Raw genomic sequence first — 24,856 nt, 5'->3', positions numbered from 1 at the left:
TTTTTTTTTGAGATGAAGTCTCATTGTCATCCAGGCTGGAGTGCAATTTCACAGTCTTGGCTCACTGCAACCTCTGTCTCCCAGGTTAAAGTGATTCTTGTGCCTCAGCCTCCCGAGTTGCTGGGATTACAGGCATGCACCACCTTGCCTAGCTAACTTTTTGTATTTTTGGTAGAGGACAGGGTTTCATCATGCTGCCCAGGCTGGTCTTAAACTCTTAGCTTCAACCTCCTAAAGTGCTGGTATTACAGATGTGAGCCACTGCGCCTGATCTTGTTCTCAACTCTTGGCTTATAGTAGACACCTATGAAATATATTAAATTAATGAATAATTCTTTCCTGTTCAATTTTTCTTTTCTTTTTAGATAAGAGTCTCACTCTTACCCAGGCTAGAGTGCAGTGGCGCGATCTCAGCTCACTGCAACCTCCACCTCCTAGGTTCAAGAGATTCTCATCCCTCAGCCTCCCAAGTAGCTGGAATCATAGGTGCTTGCCACCACGCCCAGCTCATTTTTGTATTTTTAACAGAGATAGGGTTTTACCATGTTGGCCAGGCTGGTCTCGAACTTTCAACCTCAGGTGATCTGCCTGTCTTGGCCTCCCAAAGTGTTGGGATTATGGGTCTTCGCCTGGCTCCTGTTCAAATTTTGTTATGCATTTTAGTTGTAGCTTTATCATTGGGTGGTGCTAAGAAAGGATTTTCCTGGAGACTTTTTTTTTTTTTTTTTTGGTACTAATTGTGAAATAGTACATTCTTTTCTTCAGGCTAATTATTTAACTTTTTCAATGGATAAATGAAAATTTAGGGAGGGCTGCTTATATAAATAATTATTCAGAGTAAGAGATAACTGTTATTTCTTGCCCTCAAAAGAAGGGTACTTTCACAATGTATACTACTGGGTGATGAGTGCACTAAAATCTCAGACTTCCCCACTGTACTATTCATTCATGTAACCAAATACCACTTGTACCCCAAAAGCTATTGAAAATCAATCTGTGTGTCTATCTAGGAAAGAAAAGAAGGAAAGGAAGGGAAGAAGGGAGGGAGAATGAATGGGAAGGAAAGGGAAAGAAAGAAGGAAGGAAAGAGAAAGAAAAAGGAAAAAAGGGTACCCTCGAACTAATTTAATGGGATTCAGTTAATATTTGTTACATGAATGAAAGACTATACCTGATATACTTGATTATCTTTATCTGATATGTATATACCAAAACATATCAGCAGTTTCTCAAAATGTTTCAAAAAATTATGTTTCAGATGTTAGATTTCTTCCTAATAAAGCTTGTGATCGATAAAATAAGTAAGTCCATTTCTAGCATAGACTTTGACACAAAAGGGCAATATGAGGACCATTTAACCTGAAAACTTAGCTCTTTAGTATTTGTAATTACTTAATATTTTTACTGTTTAAAATGATTTTCAAAATAAAGTTAGATGGCTCACCTACATTCCTTTCATCTAGGGTGCTTCGTTTCTGGGCCCCATCTCAGACTTACTGAATCAAAATTCTGTACTGCTGAAAACCAAACACTGCATGTTCTCACTCATAGGTGGGAATTGAACAATGAGAACACTTGGACACAGGGTGGGGAACATCACACACTGGGGCCTGTCGTGGGGTAGGGGGAGGGGGGAGGGATAGCACTAGGAGATATACCTAATGTAAATGACGAGTTAATGGGTACAGCACACCAACATGGCACATGTATACATATGTAACAAACCTGCACGTTGTGCACATGTACCCTAGAACTTAAAGTATATAGAAAAAAAAAGAAATCTGTACTCCTAACATACTCGTTAGGTGTTTCTTCTAACGTTTGAGAATCACTGTTTTAAAACATGAAAAAGCATATGAGAAAGTAGAGTTAGCTAAATGAAAGAAACTCTAAACTCACTGTATCTTTCAGTTTTTCCTATCATCAATCCAGTTGAGTCCTATTTCAGATCTAGTTACTCCACTCACTGCTACTGTCATAGCTTTGGATCAGTACATGATAAGTCAAAACTTCTTAGCATCCCTGATATTAAATACCCTTTACAGCCTGGTTCTTATATATTTTATCATCCATTTTTCCTTTCCTTTATTCTGTAGCCATTTAGAACTTTTCTCAGGTCTCCAAAGATTAGGATCTTGCAAATACTGTTTCCACTGCCTAAAATGCTTCTCTTTATTCCTTTTTTCCCCCTACCACTTTTTATCCATTGGACTTACACTTCTATTTCAAGCTCAAATGTTACTTCTTTAAAGTCTTACCTTTCCCAGTTTTCCATTGTTCTGTGTCCTGATGGCATTTTGTTCATACCTCTATTGCTTTTATCAGTTTGCTTTGCAATTACCTGTTTCTTTCAGCAAACTGTGAACTCTTAGAGAGTAGGAATCATGTTGTGCTCATCTTTGTATTTCTCTTGTTTAGGCCTAGCTTCTTATAGATGTTCAATAATTGATTGTTCAATGCATAAATAAATTAATCACCGAAGTGGGGGCATTCATTAACTTGCCATATTTGTTTTCCTTTATTATTTTGTGTTTTCTAAATTTAGTTTATAGCACATTTCCATACAGAATATAAACCATGAGTTTTAGGGAACTTTTTATATATATATTTTTTTCTTAAATAGATTCTGACATCAAAGTACTTGAAGATCAGTTTGATGAAATCATAGTAGATATAGCCACAAAACGTAAGCAGTATCCCAGAAAGATCCTGGAATGTGTCATCAAAACCATAAAAGCAAAACAAGAAATTCTGGTAAGATGATTTGCCTTTAAAATGTTATCGTATATTTTACCACAATAAAAACATTAAAATATAAGGCTCTACGTGGAGATAAGTGACATTTTGTTGCCTTTTTCTTTCCTGCCTCAATTAGTATTGTTTGTCTCTTATAAGACTTTCCTCTTCTAAATTGTACTATGACATAGTATAGTCATACTATACTGTGTTTTGAACACACTGGTTCAAAACTGAAAAAAATGAAAGATATAGTGAGTGGTTAAAATTGAAATTGGCGATGGAAGACTGACAATGACTTTATGATTCTGAGACCAGGATGGAAAAAGCTTTTCTTTCAACACTTTTCTTTGTTTGTCGTTTGTTTTTGGCATATATTTATATGTTTGTATATTTTGGAAGGCCCTTTAGTTAAATTGATGATGAGATTGTTTTAGTACCTGTTCATAACACTGAAATTTGCTTTATGAATTGGGCGTAATTTGTTTTGCTGCAAAAATCATAACTATCTGGGTCACAAGACCAGGAATGCAGCTCCTTCGGCATGAGCTTTTTAGACAAGCAGAGTCATAGACTTCCTTCTTATAATTACTGTAGATACCAGTGACCAACCATATCACACCCTCATCTTTTCAGATTTGTTAGGAAATCTGGTAAAATAATCAGTAGGAAATAGGAAATCCACATGAAAATTGGACCCAAATCTTCCCTTGGTAGGGAGGGGAGGTTTGCTGGGAATAGCATTGTCCCTCCAGTGAGGTACATGTTGTGTTTAGATTATGCTATACTATTGCCTTTAGTTTTTGAAATTAGTACATAAACATTCACATATAAATCTTCTAGTTGCCTCGGTTTCAGGATTGTTTCAGGGCATTATATGCCTGGTTTAATATTGTATCTAAAACATATTAGTTATTCTGTGAAAAACAATATTCATGAGCAGAATTTTTAACTTTTTTTTATAGCAGTTCTCAAATACCCCATTCCATCACTTCCCCCACCCCTCCTACTTGGAAGTTTTTTTCAGGAAAAACATTCAAAGTGTATTTTTCAGTGTCTCGCTTGTTACTGCCCCACTGCCCCCAAGCCCCCAAAGCTAGTCATCCATATTGCAGAAAAGAAAGACGGTTGGCCTAGGTGAGGTACTGCTATGGTAGTTTAAAAAGTAGTGCAAAATGGATGAGGTGAGGATACCAAAGACCTTTTTAAAATTTTTTCCTGCCCTGCCATGCCCTGTGTCTTTCCTCCCTTCTTCCCTCCTTATTGCCCATACTGGTCTCAGACTCCTGAGCTCAAGACATTCTCCTGCGTGGGCCTCCCAAAGTACTGCGATTACAAGTGTGAGTTACCACAGCTGGCAGAAGACCTTTTTTTTCTTCTTGTTTTCTGTCTTTTAACCTTTTTGGCTTCTGCTGGCTTTGGACAAGAATAAGGAAGAGCATTTTCCTCTTTCTTTTTGCCTGAATTGTAGATTCTGTGCCAGTAATTCTGCTACTATAATTTCAGTGTGTCACAGGATATATAGGTTAGTGTGGTGGTAATGTAGCCTCGCCACCTTTTAGAACCAAGTTTTCATGGAAATAAGCATTTTGAGTTCCAAACGCTTGTCCTGAATGAACTTTTGAAACATAGTCAGTTCACAATTGGAGACTACCCTGTACTTTAAACATAACATTCAGTCTCTGTGCTTTTAATTTGCTTGATTGCTTCTTCTGATACTTTTTTATGGTGCCACTTCTCAGTGTATGCAGTAGGTGGCAGTACTGTAAAAGACATAATTCAGACTTAGTTTGACTGGTTTTACCTTCTCTCCTTCTCTTCCCTGCAGACAGTAGGATTTAATTTTTTTCCTCAAAAGAATGGTACTATTTATTCTAGTATATTTGCCATATTAGCTGAAAGAGATGTTTATATGAAGCATTAAGTGATTAAATCTGTTTTAATTTATGTTATGTTTAGAAGCAGTACCACCCTGTTGTACATCCACTGGACCTAAAATATGACACTGATCCAGGTGAGTCGGTATTCATTTGTGGTAAAAATGAAGCATCTGCTTATAATTTTTATGGGTTTCTGATACTCTTCTAAAAGGATCAACATCAAGGATATTCTCCCTTTGATGCTTTAACTTCCTACAAGTTATTGATGTTTAGCATTTCAACTAGAATTAAGAGGACTAGCTTTATACCTGTTGACTCAGAATTCCAGGGGTGTTACCCCGGAATCTTAGCTTTTATAAAGTTCTCACCTGATGCAGACTATTATAACACATACCCATCTCTAACTTCTAATACCCTCCTATCTCTGTAATTGTACTTTCCAATCTTTGCATTACAGCCAAAGCTATACTATTAAGGCATTCTCTCATAGTGTCACACCTGGTGCAGTCACCATCATTGGTTTCTCATTATTTCTAAAATCAAATAAAAATATATTGAATTTAAGAAGAGATAAGTATACTCATTATGCCTTTGAACTCAGTTTTGTTTCCATTTAGATGTATCCCATACAACAGGGAGAAAGAAACTTGACACAAACAAATTTATGTAAATCCAGCAACAGAACTAGCATTGCTAAAAATGTAGATTATGTATATTTTCAAATGACTGTGTTCTCACATTTAAAAATTTATTACAGTTTTTCTAAGAGTCCTTTTGGAATTTCCCTTTGGCACTCAAAAATGCCATTTCTAAACTGTTAGGATAAAACAGTTAAATCCCCGATTTATTTATATGGGATATTTATACTTAAAGCTTTGAGTACTTTGTTGAATTCTGAATTACTCTTTAATATGTTCCTCCACCTTTCCCAAATATCTTAAGCTAATGGGATAAACCGAGGAGGGGGGGAAGTATAAGCATTAAGCTACTCTGAAGTTGATTAAAATCACATCACTTACTGTGTTTGACATTAAAAATTGACCTAGGACCTAACACTTATCAATTTCCATGGTTCACTAAAAAGGGGTAGTTGCCAATATGCAGTGGTTGACATATACTTGTTTTGGTTTTCAATAACATAAAAACAGTAATTGAAACTTGTGGTATTATGATATACTCAAGTATTACTTTTTAGATACAGTTAATTTCCCTCTAAAGAAACTTAGTTACCTTTTTATCCTAGGGAAAACACACTTAGTTAAATTATCCTTTGAAATGTGATTTTACTTTCACTGTTCTGATTATGTAGTACAAGTGGAAGAATCTTCTGTATCATATGATTCAGACTTCAAAAGTAAGCAAAAGAATTAGAATCTATCTTTTGGTAGATTTTGAGTTTTTTCATTATGTATTTTCATAACGTTAACAAGCTTAGAATAGCATCAGTTCCTTAATGACAGCAAAATTAGCTTACAGTTATTAACTTTATATCTTTGGCCAAGTCACCTGACTTCTTCAAGCATCAGTTTCATTATTAGTAAAATGACGAATTATAGATTTGCCGTCTGATGCTTTTGGCGTGAATTCCAGCTCTGCACTAAATATTACAGAATGTCCTGCCTACTTATCAAGGTTGTAGTATAACCAAACCGCATAAGGGACTGTATAAACTATATAACCAAAACAATACATAACTAGTAGTTTATAAGGATATACTGTGTAATAATAATGCTATTATAAATTGCATCCCATTTATAATAGTATACTGTGGGGAAAAGAGAGATCAGATTGTTACTGTGTCTATATAGAAAGAAGTAGACATAAGCGACTCCATTTTGTTCTGTATTTGAGATGCTGTTAATCTGTGACCCTACACCCAACCCTGGCCTTGCAAGAGACATGTGCTGTGGTGATTCAAAGTTTAACGGATTTTGGGCTGTGCTGGATATGCCTTGTTAAACAAGTGCCTGAAGGCAGCTTGCTGGTTAAAAGTCATCACCATTCTCTTAATCTCAAGTACCCAGGACACATACACTGCGGAAGGTCGCAGGGACCTCTGCCTAGGAAAGCTAGGTATTGTCCAAGGTTTCTCCCCATGTGATAGTCTGAAATATGGCCTCGTGGGAAGGGAAAGACCTAATCGTCCCCCAGCCTGACACGCATGAAGGGTCTGCGCTGAGGAGGATTAATATAAGAGGAAAGAATGCCTCTTGGCAGTTGAGATAGAGAAAAGCATCTGTCTCCTGCCCGTCCCTGGGCAATGGAACATCTCGGTGTAAAACCCGATTGTCTGTTCTATTTACTGAGAAAGGAGAAAACCGCCTTAGGGCTGAAGGTGGGACGTGCTAGCGGCAATGCTGCTCTTTATGCACTAAAAGGGTTTATGGAGATGTTTGCATATGCATATCAAGGCACAGCACTTTTCCTTAAACTTATTCATGTCACAGAGATCTTTATTCATATGTCTTACTGCTGACCTTCTCCCTACGATGATCCTATTATCCCGCCACTTCCCTTTTTCTAAGATGGTAAAGATAATGATCGATAAATACTGAGGGAACTCGGAGACCGGTCCTCTGTATGCTGAGCGCTGGTCCCCTGGGCCCACTTTTTCTTTCTCTATACTTTGTCTCTGTGTCTCATTTCTTTTCTCAAGTCTCTTGTTCCACCTAACGAGAAATGCGCACAGGTGTGGAGGGGCAGGCCACCCCTTCAGTATACATTATAGTATTGTATACCTTATAATCTACCGAACTGGTAGAATCATATGAAACTGATTAAAATGGCTTAGTAAGAAAGTGGAAAGCATAAATTTCTGTGGGCCTTAAAAGTCTGAATCAGCCACATAGGAAAATTTTTGTGGGAACTTCTTGAAAGTTTTTTTTTCCTTTATTATGATATTAAGTGATACAAAATTTCTTTGAAAACTGACACTCTTAAAGAGGGTTGTCAGTTTTTCAAAACTAGGCAGTGTGTATAACATTGACTCAATTTAGTTACATTATGAACTTTGGGGAATACAAAGATAAAGCAGACAGATTCTCCCCATAAAGAGCTTATGTCTGAGTAGGAGAAATAAAAGATGAACATAAAACAGGATTCTTTCATGCCCCCTAACTGGTTCCTTTCCCAGCTTTCCCTGTTTGAGTAAGTGGCATCTATACCTACATGTTGCTTTAGCTGAAGTTAACCTTGATTCCTTCTTCTGTCAAGCTCCTCATACCCAGTCCATCAATAAGTCTCATAAATTGTTCTTCGTATAATCTCACATTCGTTGACTTCTCTTCATCTTGCTATTGCCATCTCTATTCTAGGTTACCATCACTCTAGCCAGGATTTCTACAAATGCTCTCTTAGAAGGTCTTCTTGTTTCACTCTTGCTCTCTTCCATTTCATTCTGCATACATAGGGCAGAGTGATTTATTTTATTCTTTGAAATATTTCAAACATATAGAAAATAAAGAATGCAGCATAATGAACATAGCTGTTCCCACCACCCATATTTAAGTGTTAATCACATTTTGTCATACTTGTTTCAGACCTTTTTAGCAACTAAAATGTTCAGATATAGTTGAAACTTTGTGTCTTCCACTATTCCATTTCATTCCCTCTTACCTCAGAAGTATAACCAGAATCCTCAAGCTGGGTAAATCCTTGCTATTCATGTTTTTATACTTAATTTATAGATACATATCCATAAACAATGTATGGGACTTACGTTTTTATATAAATTGTATCATACTGATCATATCATTCTGCAACTTTTTTCTCCATCAACATTGTGTACACACAGAGCTCTCTTTTCATTTAGCTATTGTATATAGTATTCCAGTTTATGAATATGCCACTGTCCATTCCTCTACAGGGGGACTAACTTAGATTGTTCGTTTTTTTCTTGACATCTTGTTCTAGGTTCCATTTTTTGTTTGAGACAGGCTGAAGCCACCCAGGCTGAAGTGCAGTGGTATGATCATGGCTCATTGCCACCTCAATCTCTTGGGCTCACGTGATCTTCCAGCCTCAACCTCCTGAGTAGCTGGGACTTCAGGCATGTGTCACCATGCCTGGCTAGTTTAAAAAATTTTTTTGTAGCTATGGGGTCCCACTGTGTTACCCAGGCTGGTCTGGAACTCCTGGGCTCAAGTTCTTCTCCTGCCTTGGCCTCCCAAAGTGCTAGGATTACAGGCATGAGCTACTGCACCAGCCTAGGTTTTTGTGTGTGTGTGTGTGTGTGTGTGTGTGTGTGTGTGTGTGTTTGGTTTTTTTAATTAGTCTTTTCAGAGAGTCAACTTTTAGTTTTGTGGCCTTTCTCTAATTTTTTTGTTTGTTTGTTTTCTGGTTCCTTGATTTCTGATCTTTAGTATGATCCTCCTGTTTTTGTGGGGTTCCTGTTATTTTTAGTTTATTGAATTGAGCACTTAATTCATTTTTTTGTCTTATTTTTTAATAAATTCATTTAAGGCTACACATTTATCTCTAAGTCCTGATTTAGCTATATACCACAAGCATTGACATGTAGAACTTTCATAGTTCAGCTCTATTTTTTAGTTTCCAAATACTGTATCAAAGTTTTTGTTGTTGTTGGTTTTTGTTTTCTTTCTTTTCTTTTTTTTTTTTTTTTTTTTTTTTTTTTTTTTTTTTTACCATTTTCCTTTTATTGCCTTCCATTGTGTTGATTGAATTTTCTTTTTCCTTTTTTCTCTTTCTCAGTTTGGAAACTATATACTATGTTTCTATTCCATTTGTGTTTCCTATAAATTTTATTTTATTTTATTTTATTTTTATTGAGATGGAGTCTTGCTCTGTCACGCAGGCTGTAGTATAGTGGTGCAATTATAGCCTCACTGCAATCTTGACCTCCCAGGCTCAAGCAATCCTCCCACCTCAGCCTCTCAAGTAGCTGGGACTATAGGTGCAGGCCACCATGCCCAGCTAATTTTTTTTTTTTTTTTTTTGAGACAGAGTTTCTCTCTGGTTACTCAGGCTGGAGTGCAATGGCGCGATCTCAGCTCACTGCACCCTCCGCCTCCTGGGTTCAAGCGATTCTCCTGCCTCAGGCTCCCAAGTAACTGGGATTATAGGCATGTGCCATCACACCTAGCTAATTTTGTGTTTTAAGTAGAGACAGGGTTTCACCTTGTTCATCAGGCTGGTCTTGAACTCCTGACCTCAGATGATCCACCTGCCTCAGTCTCCCAAAGTGCTGCGATTACAGGCAGGAGCCACTGTGCCTGGCCTAAGAAATATTTTAATTTTCTTCTTAGTTTCTTTATTGACACAGTTGTTCAGGAGCATGTTGTTTAATTTCCATGTACTTGTATAATTTCCAAAATTCCTTTTGTTATTGATTTGTACTTTTTTTCCGTTGTGGTCTGAGAATATACTTGATATAATTTTGAATTTTTTTTTTTTTTAGGCAGTCTCGTTCTGTCACCCTGGCTGGAGTGCAGTGGCATGTGTGATCTTGGTTCACTGCTGCCTCCTCCCCCTGGGTTCAAGCAGTTGTCATGTGTCAGCCTCCCAAGTAGTAGCTGGGATTACAGGTGTGCACCACCACACCCAACTAATTTTTGTATTTTTAGTAGAGACGGGGTCTTATCATGTTGGCCAGGCTGGTCTTGAACTCCTGGCCTCAAGTGATCTGCCCACCTCGGCCTCACAATGTGCTGGGATTACAGGTGTGAGCCACTGTGCTCAGCCTGATTTTGAATTTTTAAAATGTATTGATACTTGTTTTGTGGTCTAACATACCTATCCCTGTATGTCAGAATGTTTCATGTGCTGATGAAAGAATGTATATTCTGTAGCAGTTGTGTGAAACATTCTGTCCATGTCTGATAGGTCCATTTGGTCTAAAGTGCAGTTTAAATTCAATGTTTCTTTGTTGTATTTCTGTCTAGATAATCTGTTTTATGTTGAAAGTGGGCTGTTGAAGTCCTCAACTACTATTGTGTTGATGTCTCTCTCTTTAGATAATATTTGCTTTAATCTGGATGTTCTAGTGTTGGGTATATATATATTTAGAATTATTATATCCCCTTTCTGAATTGATCCCTTTATCATTATGTAATGATCTCCTTTGTCCTTTTTTACTATTCTTGACTTAAAATCTCTTTGATCTGATACAAGTATAGCTACTCCTGCTCACTTTTGGTTTCCATTTGTGTGGAATATCTTTTTCCATTCTTTCACTTTTAGTCTGTATGTGTTTTTACAAGTGAAGTGAGGTTCTTGTAGGCAGCATATAGTTGGGCCATGCTTTTTTATCCATTAAGCTATTATTTGTCTTTTAAGTGGATAATCTGTTTACACTCAAGGTTATTATTATTGATATGTGAGGGCTTATTCCTGTCATTTTATTAGTTGAGTTCTGGTTGTTTTATATATCCTTTGTTCCTTTCTCTCATTGTTTATCATTGTGGTTTAGTGGTTTTCTATAGTGCTAACATTTGAGTTTTTTTCTCTTTCTCATTTGTATGTCTGTTCTTCCAGTGAGTTTTATAATTTTATGTGTTTTCACATGATGGTAGATACTGTCTTTTTGCTTCCAGATGTAGAACTTCCTTAAGCATTTTTTGGAGGGCTGGTCTAGTGATATTGAATTCCTCACTTGTCTGAGAAAGACTTTATTTCTCTTTCATTTTTGGAGGATAGCTTTTCTGGGAATAATATTCTTGGCTGACAGATTTTTTTCTTTCAACACTTTAAATATATCATTGCATTCTCTCCTGGCCTCTAATGATGCTGCTGAGAGATACACTGTTAGTCTGAAGGAAGCTTCCCTTCTATGTGACTTTAAACCTTTCTCCTGTTTTTAGAATATCTTTCTTTGCCTTTTGATAGTTTGAGTATAATGTGTCTTGGTGAAGACCTTTTGGGATTCAATCTATTTGCAGAATTTTGAGCTTCCTATATCTGTATATGTATATCTCTTGCAAGATTTGAGAAGTTTTCAGCTACTATTTTGTTAAACAGATTTTCTTTTCCTTTACCCATTGCTTCTCCCTCTACAATACCCAGAATTCAAATATTTGACCAGTTTATGCTGTCCCAAATGTCAGTTAGGCTTTCTTCATTTTTTAAAAAAATTCCTCCTCCATTTTATTGTCATTGTTTGTTTGTTTTGAGACAGGGTCTCACTCTGTCACCCAGGCTAGAGTGCAGTGGAGTGATCATAACTCACTGCAGCCTCGAACTCCTGGGAGGCTCAATGGATCCTCCTGCCTTAGTCTCTTGAGTACTGAAGTTCTGAAATTATTTATTCTGCTTGATCTAGTCTATATTTTTAAAATTTTATTTCAATAGTGTTTGGGTCACAGGTGGTTTTTGGTTACATGGATAAGTTATTTAGTGGTGATTTCTGAGATTTTAGTGCAGTCCTCACCCAAGCAGTGTACTCTGTACCCACAATGTAGTCTTTTATTCCCTCAACCCTGCAACTTTCCCCCAAAGAGTCCCTGAAGTCTTTATCTCATTCTTATGCCTTTGCATCCTCATAGCTTAGCTGCCACTTATACATGAGAATATACAATGCTTGGTTTTCTGTTCCTAGGTTACTTCACTTAGAATGATGGACTCCAACTCCATCCAGGTTGCTGTGAATGCTATTATTTTGTTCCTTTTTATGACTGAGTAGGATTCACATTTTTTTATCCACTAGTTGGTTGATGGGCATTTGGGCTGGTTCCATATTTTTGCAATTGCAAATTGTGCTGTTACAAATGTGTGTGCATGTCTCTTTTTCATATAATGACTTATTTTCCTTTGGGTAGATATCCAGTAGTGGCATTGCTGGATCAAATGGTAGTCTTGCTTTTAGTTTTTTAAGGAATCTCCATATTGTTTTCAATAGTGGTTGTACTAATTTACATTCCCACCAGCATTGTGAAAGTGTTCTCTTTTCAACACAGCCATGCCAACATCTATTGTTTTTTGACTTTTTAATTATGGCCATTTTTGCAGGAGTAAAGTGGTATCTCATTGTGGTTTTAATTTGCATTTCTCTGATGATCAGTGATGTGTTGAACATTTTTTTCATATGTTTGTTAGCTGTTTGTATATCTTATTTGAGAATTGTCTATCCATGTCCTTTGCCCACTTTTCAATGGGATTATTTTTTTTTTCTTGCTGATTTGTTTGAGTTTCTTACAGATTCTGGATATTAGTCCTTTGTCAGATACATAATTTGTGAATATTTTCTCCCACTCTGTGGGTTTTCTATTTACTCTGCTGATGATTTCTTTTGCTCTACAGAAGCTTTTTAGTTTAATTAGGTTCCATTTATTTATTTTTGTCTTTGTTGCATTTGCTTGTCATGAATTCTTTGCCTAACCCAATGTTTAGAAGAGTTTTTCTAATGTTATCTTGTAGAATTTTTATGGTTTCAGTTCTTAGATTTAAGTCTTTGATCAATCTTGAGTCGATTTTTGTATAAGGTGAGAGATGAGGATCCAGGTTCATTCTTCTACATGTGGCTTGCCAGTTATCCCAGCACCATTTGTTGAATAGGGTGTCCTTTCCCCACTTTATGTTTTTGTTTGCTTTGTCAAAGATCAGTCGACTGTAAGTATTTGGCTTTATTTCTGAGTTCCCTATTCTGTTCCATTGGTCTGTGTGCCTATTTTTATACGAGTACCATGTTGTTTTGGTGACTATGGCCTAATAGTACAGTTTGAAGTCAGGTAATGCCTCCAGATTTGTTCTTTTTCCTTAGTCTTGCTTTGCCTATGTGGGCTCTTTTTTGGTTTCATATGAATTTTAAGATTGTTTTTTCCAGTTCTGTGAAGAATTATGGTGGTATCTTGATGGGAATTGCATTGAATTTGTAGATTGCTTTTGGCAGTATGGTCATTTTCACAATATTAATTCTACCCATCCATGAACATGGGATATGTTTTCCATTTGTTTGTGTCATCAGTGATTTCTTTTAGCAGTGTTTTGTAGTTTTCCTTGTAGAGGTCCTTCACCTCCTTGGTTAAGTATATTCCTAAGTTTTTGTTTGTTTGTGTATTTGTTTTTGCAGCTGTTGTAAAAAGGGTTTTTTATTTTGATTTCATTCTCAGCTTGGTCATTGTTGGTGTGTAGCAGTGCTACTGATTTGTGTACACTGATTTTGTACTTTGATACTTTACCAAATTTATTTATCAGATCTAGGAGCTTTTTGGATGAGTCTTCAGGGTTTTCTAAGGTATATGATCATATCACCAGCAAACGGTGACAGTTTGGCTTCCGGATTCTCTTCATTTCTTTCTCTTGTCTGATTGCTCTGGCTAAGTACTATGTTGAATAGAAGTGGTGAAAGTTGGCATCTTTGTCTTGTTCTGGTTCTCAACGGGAATGATTTCAACTTTTCCCCATTCAACATGATGTTGGCTGTGGGTCTGTCATATATGGTTTTTATTACTTTGAGGTAAGTCTCTTCTATGCCTATTTTGTTGAAGGTTTTTTTGTGTGTGTGTGAGATGGAGTCTCACTCTGTCGCCCAGGCTGGAGTGCAGTGGCGCGATCTCGGCTCACTCAAAGCTCCGCTTCCTGGGTTCACGCCATTCTGCTGCCTCAGCCTCCCTAGTAGTTGGTACTACAGGCACCCGCCACCACGCCCAGCTAAGTTTTTGTATTTTTAGTAGAGACAGGGTTTCACTATGTTGGCCAGGATGGTCTTAATCTCCTTACCTTGTGATCCGCCTGCCTCGGCCTCCCAAAGTGCTGGGATTACAGGCATGAACCACCACGCCGAGGGTTTTTATCATAAAGAGATGCTGGGTTTTTTTGTGGTTTTTTTTTTTGTTTGTTTTTTAAAACAGTATCTCACTCTTTCCCAGACTGAAGTGCAGTGGTGCGATCTTGGCTCACTGCAGCCTCCACTTTCCAGGTTCAAGCGATTCTCCTGCCTCAGCCTCGTGAGTAGCTGGGATTGCAGGTGTGCTAATTTTTGTATTTTTAGTGGAGATGGGATTTTACCATATTGACCAGGCTGGTCTCAAATTCCTGACCTCAGGTGGTCCTCCCGTCTCACCCTCCCGAAGTGCTGGGATTACAGGCATGAGCCACTCTGCCCAGCAGCGACACTGGATTTTATCATATGCTTTTTCCATCTCTGTTGAGATGATCATATGGTTTTTGTTTTTAATTCTGTTTATGTTATGTAGCATATTTATTGACTTGCATATGTTAAACCATCCCTGCATCCCTAGTTTGAAACCACTTGATCATGATGTATTATCTTTTTGACCTGCTGTTGGATTTGGTTAGCTAGAACTTTGTTGAGGATTTTTGCATCTATGTTCATTGGGATATTGGTCTGCAGTTTTCTTTTTTTGTTATGTCCTTTTCTGGTTTTGATATTAGGGTAATACTGGCCTCATAGAATGATTTAGGGAGGATTCCCTCTTTCTCTACCTTTTGGAATAATTTTAGTAGGATTGGTGATAATTCTTCTTTGAATTCTCTGATAGAATTCAGCTGGTCCTGGACTTCTTTTGGTTGACAATTTAAAAAATTGCTGATTCAGTGTCACTGCTTGTTATTGGTCTGTTCAGGGTTTCTGTTTCTTCCTGATTTAATCTAGAAGGGTTATATATTTCCAGGAACTTACCTACCTCCTCTAGATTTTGTAGTTTGTGCACACAAAGGTGTTCATAGTAGCCTTGAATGATCTTTTGTATTTCTGTGGCATCAGTTATAATATCTCCAGTTTCTTTTTATTCTTTCTTTCTTTTTTTTTTTTTTTTTTTGAGACAGAGTCTTCCTGTGTCACCCAGGCTGGAGTGCAGTGGTGTGATCTCGGTTCACTGCAATCTCTGCCTCCCGAGTTCAAGCGATTCTCCTTCCTCAGCCTCCCGAGTAGCTGGGATTACAGGCGCCTGCCACCACGCCTGGCTGATTTTTGTATTTTAGTAGAGACAGGGTTTCACCATGTTGGCCAGGCTAGTCACGAACTCTTGACCTCAAGTGATCCGCCTGCCTTGGCCTCCGAAAGTGCTGGGATTCTGGGCGTGAGCCACCGTAAACTGAGCTTATTTGTATCTTCTCTCTTGTTTAATCTTGCTAATGGTCTATCAATTTTGTTTATCTTTTCAAATAATCAGTTTTTTGTTTCATTTATCTTTTGTATTTTTTTTCTTTTTTTGAGATAGGGTCTCGCTCTGTTGCCCAGGCTGGAGTGCAGTGGCACAGTCTCGGCTCACTGCAAGCTCTGCCTCCTGGGTTCACGCCATTTTCCTGCCTCAGCCTCCCAAGTAGCTGGGACTACAGGCACCCGCCACCACAGCCGGCTAATTTTTTTTGTATTTTTAGTAGAGACAGGGTTTCACCGTGTTAGCCAGGATAGTCTCGATCTCCTGACCTCGTGATCCACCTGCCTCAGCCTCCCAAAGTGCTGGGATTAGAGGCGTGAGCCGCCGCTCCCGGTGCTATCTTTTGTATTTTTTGCTTGTTTATTTGTTTCAGTGTCATTTAGATCTGCTCTGATCTTTGTTACTTCTTCTACTGGGTTTGGGTTTAATTTGTTCTTGTTTCTCTATTTCTTTGAGGTGTGACATTAAATTGTCTGTGCTATTTCAGAGTTTTTGATGTAGACATTTAACACTGTGAACTTTCCTTTTAGCACTGCTTTTACTGTATCTCAGAGGTTTTTATATGTTGTGTCACTATTAATTTCAAAGAATTTTTAATTTACATATTGATTTCATTGTTAACCCAAAAATTATACAAGAGTAGATTATTTAATTTCCATGTATTTGTATAATTTTGAGAGTTTCTTTTAGAGTTGATTTCCAGCTTTATTCCATTGTGGTCTGAGAAGATAATTGATATGATTTTGATTTTCTTAAATTTATTGAGACTTATTTTGTGGCTCATTATATCACCTATCTTGGAGACTGTTCCATGTGCTGATGAGGAGAATATATATTCGGCAGTTGTTGGGAAGAATGTTGTGTAAACATCTGTTAAGTTGATTTGTTCTAGGATATAGTTTAAGTTTGTTGTTTCTTTGTTGACTTTTTGTCTTGATCTATCTAGTTCTGTCAATGGAGTATTGAAGTCCCACACTGTTATTGTGTTGCTGTCAGTCTCATTTCTTAAATCTAGTAGTAATTGTATAAATCTGGGGGGCTCCAGTGTTAGGTGCGTATAAATTTAGGATTATAGTATCTTTATGTTGGACTAATCCTTTTATCATTGTATAACATCCTTCTTTGTCTTTTTTACTGTTGTTGCTTTAAAGTCTGTTTTGTCTGATATAAGAATAACTATTCCTGCTCACTTTTGGTTTCCATTTGTGTGGAATGTCTTTTTCCACCCCTTTACCTTAAATTTTTGTGAGTCCTTTTATGTTAGGTGAGTCTCTTGAAGAGAGCAGATATTTGGTTGGTGGTTTTTTATCCATTCTGTCATTCTGTATCTTTTAAGTGGAACATTTAGGCCATTTACATTCAATGTTAATATTGAAATATTAGGTACTGTTCTATTCATCATATTAATTGTTATCTAGATACTTTGTTTTTTTCATTCTGTTATTGTTTTTTAGGCCCCGTGAGATGTATGCTTTCAGGAGGTTCTATTTAGGTTCATGTCAGAGCTTTTGTTTCAAGATTCAGAACTTCTCTTAGAACTTCTTTAAGACCTCAGGCTCCTGGGATAATGTTCCAGAGAGTAATTAACTGCATCTGCTGCATAGAAGAGTTCCCAAAGGGAGTGGAGAGTAGTGGGCAACAGTGAGCCTCACCCAGCTCTTTCACAGTTGGTGAGGCTGGTCTCATTCCCGCAGTGCTTCACTCACTGGATTTAGATCCAGGCAGTCTGCGCACAGAACTCAGACCTGCCCAAGGCCATAACCATGCCCCTCTCCATCTGCCCATAAGGCCGGATGCCCAGCTCCTCTGCTCATGTCTTTACACTCACCCTGTGGGTTCTGTTCAAGAGAGCTCATCCCTACTCAAGATTATATTACAAAATTCACCTGGGAGCTTCTTTCACCCTATGACCCCTCCCTGAACTCATTGACTGCTTCTCCGAGTGCCCCATGAGATACAGTCAGGAATGGCTTCCCTCGGTTCATGCTAGAGACTGGAAATGCCTACAAGGCACTTCATGCTGCTGCATCTACTTTTATGTTTCACATAGACTAAATCCCTTCCAGCTCTAGGTAGGGTTAAGGCTTTATCCCATGGTCTGGGTTTTCAGAGTTTCAGGTGGGGATGTGTGCTCCGAGACATGCTCATTCTCCTGCTTACACTCTGGGAACTTAGTTTTTCACCTGTCTTCTTGCAGTAGGCTCCAGCCTGCTGCTTCTTTCAACGGGTTTGTGGGTTCTTTCCATCTTCCTGTGGTCGTTCTTAGAAAAAAGAAAATTCAGGCCGGGCGCGGTGGCTCAAGCCTGTAATCCCAGCACTTTGGGAGGCCGAGACGGGCGGATCACGAGGTCAGGAGATCGAGACCATCCTGGCTAACACGGTGAAACCCCGTCTCTATTAAGAAATACAAAAAAAACCAGCCGGGCGAGGTGGCGGGCACCTGTAGTCCCAGCTACTCGGGAGGCTGAGGCCGGAGAATGGCGTGAACCCGGGAGGCGGAGCTTGCAGTGAGCTGAGATCCGGCCACTGCACTCCAGCCTGGGTGACAGAGCGAGACTCCGTCTCAAAAAAAAAAAAAAAAAGAAAAAAGAAAAAAGAAAATTCACAGTGTGACTCTCTAGCCACTATTCTGTCCTTCCAAGCGGGAGAGGTATGCTAACACTGCCTCTTATCTGTCATCTTGGAAAATAAATAAATAAAAGATCTAATTCAAGCTTGTCTAACCTGTGACCCATGGGCCATATGCAGCCTAGGACAGTTTGAATGTGGTCTAACACAAAGTTGTAAACTAACTTTCTTTTTTTTTTTCTTTTAAGACAGAGTGAGACTGTTGCCCAGACTGGAGTGCAGTGCAGCGATCTCGGCTCACTGCAACCTCCACCTCTCAGGTTCAAGCGATTCTTCTGCCTCAGCCTCCCAAGTAGCTGAGATTATAGGCATGTACCATCATGCCTAGTTAATTTTTGTACTTTTAGTAGAGACATGGTTTCACCATGTTGGCCAGGCTAGTCTCAAACTTCTGACCTCAGGTGATCCATCCACCTCAGTCTCCCAAAGTGCTGGGATTATAGGCGTGAGCCACCATGCCCAGCTGTAAACTTTGTTAAAACATGATTTTTTTAATGTGTTTTTTGTTTAGCTCATCAGGTGTCATTAGTGTTAGTGTATTTTATGTGTGGCCCAAAACAATTCTTCCAGTGTGACTTAGGGAAGCCAAAAGATTGGACACCCCGATCTAGTCTCAAACTCCTGACCTTACATGATCCACTCACCTCAATCTCCTTAAGTGCTGGGATTACAGGTGTGACCCACTGCGCCAGGCAGGTTAGTGGCAGTTTTTTTCAGCCTCCTTTTCAGGGTGGTTAAACTCTGTCTTAGCCCTCGTATTCAAACAGTGAAGCTGACTCTTTGTTTCCTGTTCCTCTGGAGCACTTTGAACACCTTTTATCTTGTAGGAGGCAAATTCCTGGCTACTTCTGCCTACCAGTAGGCCTGCAGCTTTAGCCTGACTTGCAGCTTTTTCTCTTTTCCTTTTTTCTGGTTCACTGAAATGTTTATTTTGTGTATGCTTTAGGATATGTCATTTTAATTTTCTATATTCACTGATGCTTTTGGACAAAGGAAGGGAGTTTTATGAACTTCTGAAATCAACTTGACTAAGAAGTTTAAGATACTTTTAAAAATGCAAATCAGTTTTCAGTCCTCTGCTTAAAATCCTAAACTCTGCTTAAAATCCTAAACTGTAGAGTTTTAGCATTCCCTTAGGTGATCTGGCCACTACCTACCTCTCCAGATTTATTTCAGGCACTTTCCTGTTTGCTGCCAGAGTTTCAGTTCTTTGAAAGTGCCTCGCTGTCACACATGCATGCCCCCTCGCCCAAGTTTGACATCTTCCCAGTTTTCTTTTATCATTTAAATGTTAGCTTCTCAGAGAGATCTTACCTAACCACCCTCATTAAAATACTCCCCCCGGGTGACACCTGTTTATTTCCTTAATAGCACTTGTTATAGCTTGTAAGTATTTGTGTTTATTTTCTTGTTTATGCTCTCTCACAAAACTGAAAGCTCCATGAGTTTTTTAATATTATATTTATATTATACGTAGCCAGCATATAGCAGCGTGCCCAATAAATACATTGTGAGTGACTGTTACTCATCTGTCCATTCATTTGTATATATTGAATGTCTGCAGCATGACAGAACTGTTCTCAATGTGCAAGATGTAATACTAGTGAGCAGCACAAAGTTCTTACTCTATAGTTTATATTTTAGTGGGAGAAGAAAAGCAATAAGTATAAAAATAAATAAGTGACATCAGTGCTTTAGGGTGGTGTGTTTAGGTGATGGGGAAACACTTTTCTGAGGTACTAACAGGAAGGAATTTATCTGGTGATGATCAAGAAAAAGAGCTGTCAAGCAGAGGGAAGAGCTAGAATAAAGTTCTTAAATCAAGAATGAGCTTGATATTCATGAAATAAAAGACCACAGAAGCTGTTTTGGAGTGAGTAATAGAGGGAAGGAGCATTGCAAGACAATGTCAAAAACTTGGCTGAGGCCAGATAATACAAGCAAGGGTCAGGAGTTGGAAAGTGTGCCTTAAGAGAGGTGCAACATGGTACTGAAGGAAGTGGTGAGGTGTAGGTGGGAGGGTGTGCTGCAGAGGATTTCATCTACTGAGCAAATGGGTTCAACACATCTCTATAAATTGTAGCAAAGGGTTATATTTCAGAAAATCATAAATCACTGCTGAGTTTTTGGTTTCATTTTCACCAGGGATGCTGCTTTCCAATTCTTGGTTCTAATGGCTTAGTTACCTCTTTAGAAACCAGTAGAAGCCACACATCCGATGCTGTGCGTGTTTGCTTGTTTGTGTTCATAAAATACGTTGGAAATAGAAAGGAAGTACTCACTTAGTTGTTTTTTTTTTGTTTTTTTTTTTTGTTTTTTTTTTGTTTTTGCTGAATTTCTGAATTTGGGCAGGCTTTTGCAAGTTCATGTTTCCAAGTTTAGTCAGTACAGTGACCTGAAAGCAAAACTAGGTTGATTACTCAATCTTTCATTTCCACTTTTTCATTTCCCTATGTTTTAGAAAGCAAGTGACTAGGGAAGGCAGTGTTTTCAAGGGTGCCTAACTTCCACATTTTTAAGAGCGAACTCTTTTTAAAAATATCCTTATAGCAATCTACTAATGAGCTGTCTACCTATAAGATGTGGTCTGATTTGACAGTTACAACCTTTTATAATTCTATTGTAATGAAAAATTGCTTCCATATTGTCTTTTTTTAAAGTTCTTTGAAATTAACTGAAGAGACTCCCTTTTTTCCCTGTCCTTCACTAAACACGTAGCGATGGCAAGGAGCTATTTTAAGTTTCTGTATGGTAAACTTAATGATACTTCCAGTTCTTTTGCTGACCCTACAAGCAGAGGACTCAGAGGCAGTTCCTCTTCTTTCCTAATAATGCTGTCTTGCTTAAGCCACTGTCACAATATTTACAGGTAGCCACTCACAAATAGTTATGTTTTAAAAATTCATGTAAGTCTGAGTTTTGGAATTTGACATACATTTCCTACTGGGAAAAAAATGTACAAATAAATAAATAAATAAACAAATAAATATGTTTCTAAGCAACCCTTTACAGGCTTACTAAACCTTAATCTATAGTGTAGCTAAAATACTATACATTTATGATGAAAAATTAGGAAAATCATATTTCAGATGCATATTAGTTCCACTATACAGCATTTAAGTAGGATTTTATATGGAATAGTTTGGCTCCTTTAACACCATTGTTGGTGGTGAGAAGGGTAAGTAGTGGTGTCATGAGGTGCTAGAGAGAAGGCATTGAGAATGGTCCTCGAGAAAGCCCATCCCATCTCCTGCATGGCATGGACCAGCCATCTGTATGTGAGACAGTCTTAAGTCACGTACTTGTATATCAGGAGTATTGTATGCTCTTACTAGTTGCAAAATGTGAAAAAAATCATTTAGAATAATCTTGAGTGAAGGAGTGAAAAGTATATGTATTTTGAAATTTCCTAAGCAGATATTGTTGGAAAATGGCTTTTTCATGCATTTACAGACAATATATTAATATATTTAGTGACCATTTTTAGTTGTGTGTGTTTTCTTTCTTTTGTCTTAAAAAAATGGTTTTATTAATAAAATTATTGGTGCTACTTAGTTTTAAATGCAAAGGACTTAATTCATTTAACTAAAAAGAAAAAAAGGTACCATAAAGTTAATAGTTAAAACATTTAACTCTATAATTGTTCTAGAGTTTTAATGTTTTAATTCTTTACCAGGCACAACTATTTTTATTTCAAGAGATTTTCATTATGTTGAAGCTAACTTTACTGTTAGTTAACTTACATTCTTATGAGGACAGTATAATTCCTGACAAAGCAATATTTTAGAAAGTTATAGAATGTAGAAGAGCGTGTGCTTTGGATTCTAGGAGGGAGATGTGAGTTCTTATTCAAGTCTAGATACATTTCTCAGCTTCTGTTTCTTTATCTACAAAAGGAGGCTGATGAAATCCACTTGCCTCCCAGGGTTGCTAAAATTGGGTAAGATTGATTAAGAACGTATGTCAGCCCATACTACTATAGGAATGGGCTGTCCATGAAACAGGTAGGGAAAGCTTTCATGCCACTGTGTTTTTCTTCCTTGTACCCTTGTTCCTTTTATAACTTAAGTTTCTCAAATGAATAATCTATACTCAGTAGCTTCACTTATAATCTCTCATTCTTGTAAAAAAAACAGTAGTATTTCATGTTTACATTGTTATGACTGTATAAGTGTTCTTCAATCTGAGCCAGGTAATTATTATTATTTTGTTCCTGAGTCAGATAATTATTACTATGAGTGTATTCTTTCTTGAATAGCTTTCTACCCCTTTTGGAACAATAATTGCTTTATTATTATTTTTTTTCCTTTGAGACAGAGTCTTGCTCTGTGACTCCAGCTGGAGTGCAGTGGTGTAATCTCAGCTCACTGCAACCTCCTCCTCTCAGGTTCAAGCCATCCTCCCGCCTCAGCCTCCCTAGTAGCTGGGATTACAGGCGCCTGCTACCATGCCCGGCTAATTTTTTGTATTTTTAGTAGAGACGGGGTTTAGCCAGACTGGTCTCAAACTCCTGACCTCAGGTGATTTACCTGTCTCTGCCTCCCAAAGTGCTGGGATTACAGGTATTTTTCTATTTGCTTTGTTTTCTGTTGTGTCTGACAGAACTGTAAAATTCATCTCATTATGGCAAGCACTTAAGGTTTTCTCTCAAATCCATTTTTAAACTTTTTCTTTTCCTTGGAGATACTTCTCTGGGAGCCCTCCATCTTCCTATTGCAGTCTGGACTGGCTGCTGTCTAGGCCTGGTGCAAAACTTTTATCCTGCCTGTTCCTTTCATCATCATCCTGGGAATTTCCCTTCCTTCTCTCATGTTTTGAATCGTGTTTCCTGGTTTCCTGTTTTCTCCTCTTTCTTGATTTATTCTCTTGTCTTTGATGTAGCACTTCCTCTACCACCCACCTCCTACTCCAACAGACCCCCAGCTCACCTAGCACCAAATCCTCTATTAAGGCAATTTTCTTACATCACCTATGAAGATTTCCCTTTCCCTTCAGTTCCCTTGTTAGATTGATCTTCCCCTCCTTTGTGCCTCCATGGCACCCTCTCTCATAGCCTTGGTCCGTCACGACTATTGAACACCTACTGTACACGTCAGGCACTCTGTAAACACCTACTGTACACGTCAGGCACTCTGTTCAACATTAGGGATTCTAAGATTAAAAGAGTGCGGTTCCCGTTCCCAAGGGAGTTCTGGAAGGTAAGAAAGAATGCCAGGGTTCTCACTGGAGTTAGTACTGCCCTCTAGTGGACCCTTTGAAAAAGTGAAAGTTTTTGGTTGCCGTATTAATGAGAAAGTATAGCTGGCACTTTGTAGTCAGGGGCCAGGCGTACTAGATGTCTCATATGTCCAGCACAACTTTAGAATATCTCACTAGACATTCATGTGTTAAAATATGTTTATAATTATTCAGCCTAGGACCTAATTTCATTTTAAACACAAACCCAAACTACTCAGCACTTTTTACATTGTCATTGCTTGTACAACCGATAGAAAATAGCTATTGTTCAGCAATGTGAGTTTATAGACAACTTTCTTTTTAAGGTAGCATGAGATATTTTAGGAATTCTTTGTATTGGTCATTGATAGCGCTTAGTCTCTAAGAATCCTAATGAGAGGCTTCACAAATCAGTGAATATAGTTATCAGTGCTGTTAATTAAAAAATAAAGTGTAGGCTGGGTATAGTGGCTCACGCCTGTAATCCCATCACTTCGGGAGGCTAAGCCAGGAGTTTGAGACTGCAGTGAGCTATGATTGTGCCACTGCACTCTGGCCTGGGTGACAGAGTGAGACGCTTGAGCCCAGGAGCTTGAGGCTGCAGTGAGCAGTGATCACATCACTGCACTCCAGTCTGGGTGACAGATCGAGACCCTGTCTCAAAAAAAAAAAAAAAAACAACAACCCAGAATCCCTTAAGTGATGGATTATTTTGTAAAGTTTGTAATGTAAACAATGTAATAACAATGAAGAATAATATTTTACCTTACCCTATTCATAAAAGATAACTTTTCATATTAAATGTTAAGAAATATTTTGTTCATTTTTGTGTGTGTGTGCACATATATTACAGTATAACATATAATGTACAGTTTATGATGTAAATGTAACAATATGAATTTATATACATGCATATACCTACACACATGTAACTGCCACCATGATCTAGAAATAGAGTATCTGTGTAGTTGGAAAATATAGGATAAACTTATTTTTAAACAGTGTATTGGTTATATTTTTTAAATACTGTGCCTATTATGTTTTCACGTATACAATAAATACAATTCAGAGTGTCCAAAAAACCTGGAAGCATAAAGAAAACAGTGTGTTTATTGTATTTTAAAAAATATTCACAGTTGGGGCCATTGCTTTAAATTTAGAAGTGTTTTACTTGCAAAATATATTGAGGTTGAAGAAAAAGATATTGAGCATATTATTTGAAAATGTAACTAACACATATTTATCCTGTTCCCCAGCCTTATGGATACCCTGTATAACATTTCCAGTACCCCAAAATGTTTCCCATGCCCCTTTTTAGTC

The 24,856-nt window shown here is 37.9% G+C and overlaps 1 protein-coding gene and 1 long non-coding RNA gene across 4 annotated transcripts in view; one reads left to right on the top strand and one right to left on the bottom strand.

Moving 5' to 3' along the window:
* Positions 1-24,856, top strand: part of LOC105493545 (NSL1 component of MIS12 kinetochore complex) — a 43,175-nt gene that overhangs the window by 5,229 nt on the left and 13,090 nt on the right. For 2 of the 3 annotated variants that reach the window (XM_011761264.2, XM_011761265.3), the window contains exons 3-4: positions 2,624-2,754; positions 4,696-4,750. In XM_011761264.2, the coding sequence (XP_011759566.1) occupies positions 2,624-2,754; positions 4,696-4,750 (186 nt within the window). Of the gene's footprint in view, positions 1-2,623; positions 2,755-4,695; positions 4,755-13,917; positions 14,026-24,856 lie in introns of all 3 variants that reach the window. The other variant, XM_011761266.2, reaches the window with a different exon arrangement.
* LOC112428828 (uncharacterized) lies at positions 199-23,385 on the bottom strand. The gene is made up of 3 exons (XR_003020887.2): positions 23,248-23,385; positions 7,785-8,013; positions 199-304 (listed from the first exon to the last, which is right to left on the bottom strand). It is a non-coding gene; the product is annotated as an uncharacterized lncRNA (long non-coding RNA).

Source organism: Macaca nemestrina, chromosome 1 (assembly GCF_043159975.1).
Source record: "Macaca nemestrina isolate mMacNem1 chromosome 1, mMacNem.hap1, whole genome shotgun sequence".
Classification (NCBI taxonomy): Eukaryota; Metazoa; Chordata; class Mammalia; order Primates; family Cercopithecidae; genus Macaca; species Macaca nemestrina.
Note: the sequence above shows the minus strand (reverse complement) of the source record. Positions and strands in the feature narration are given on the sequence as shown.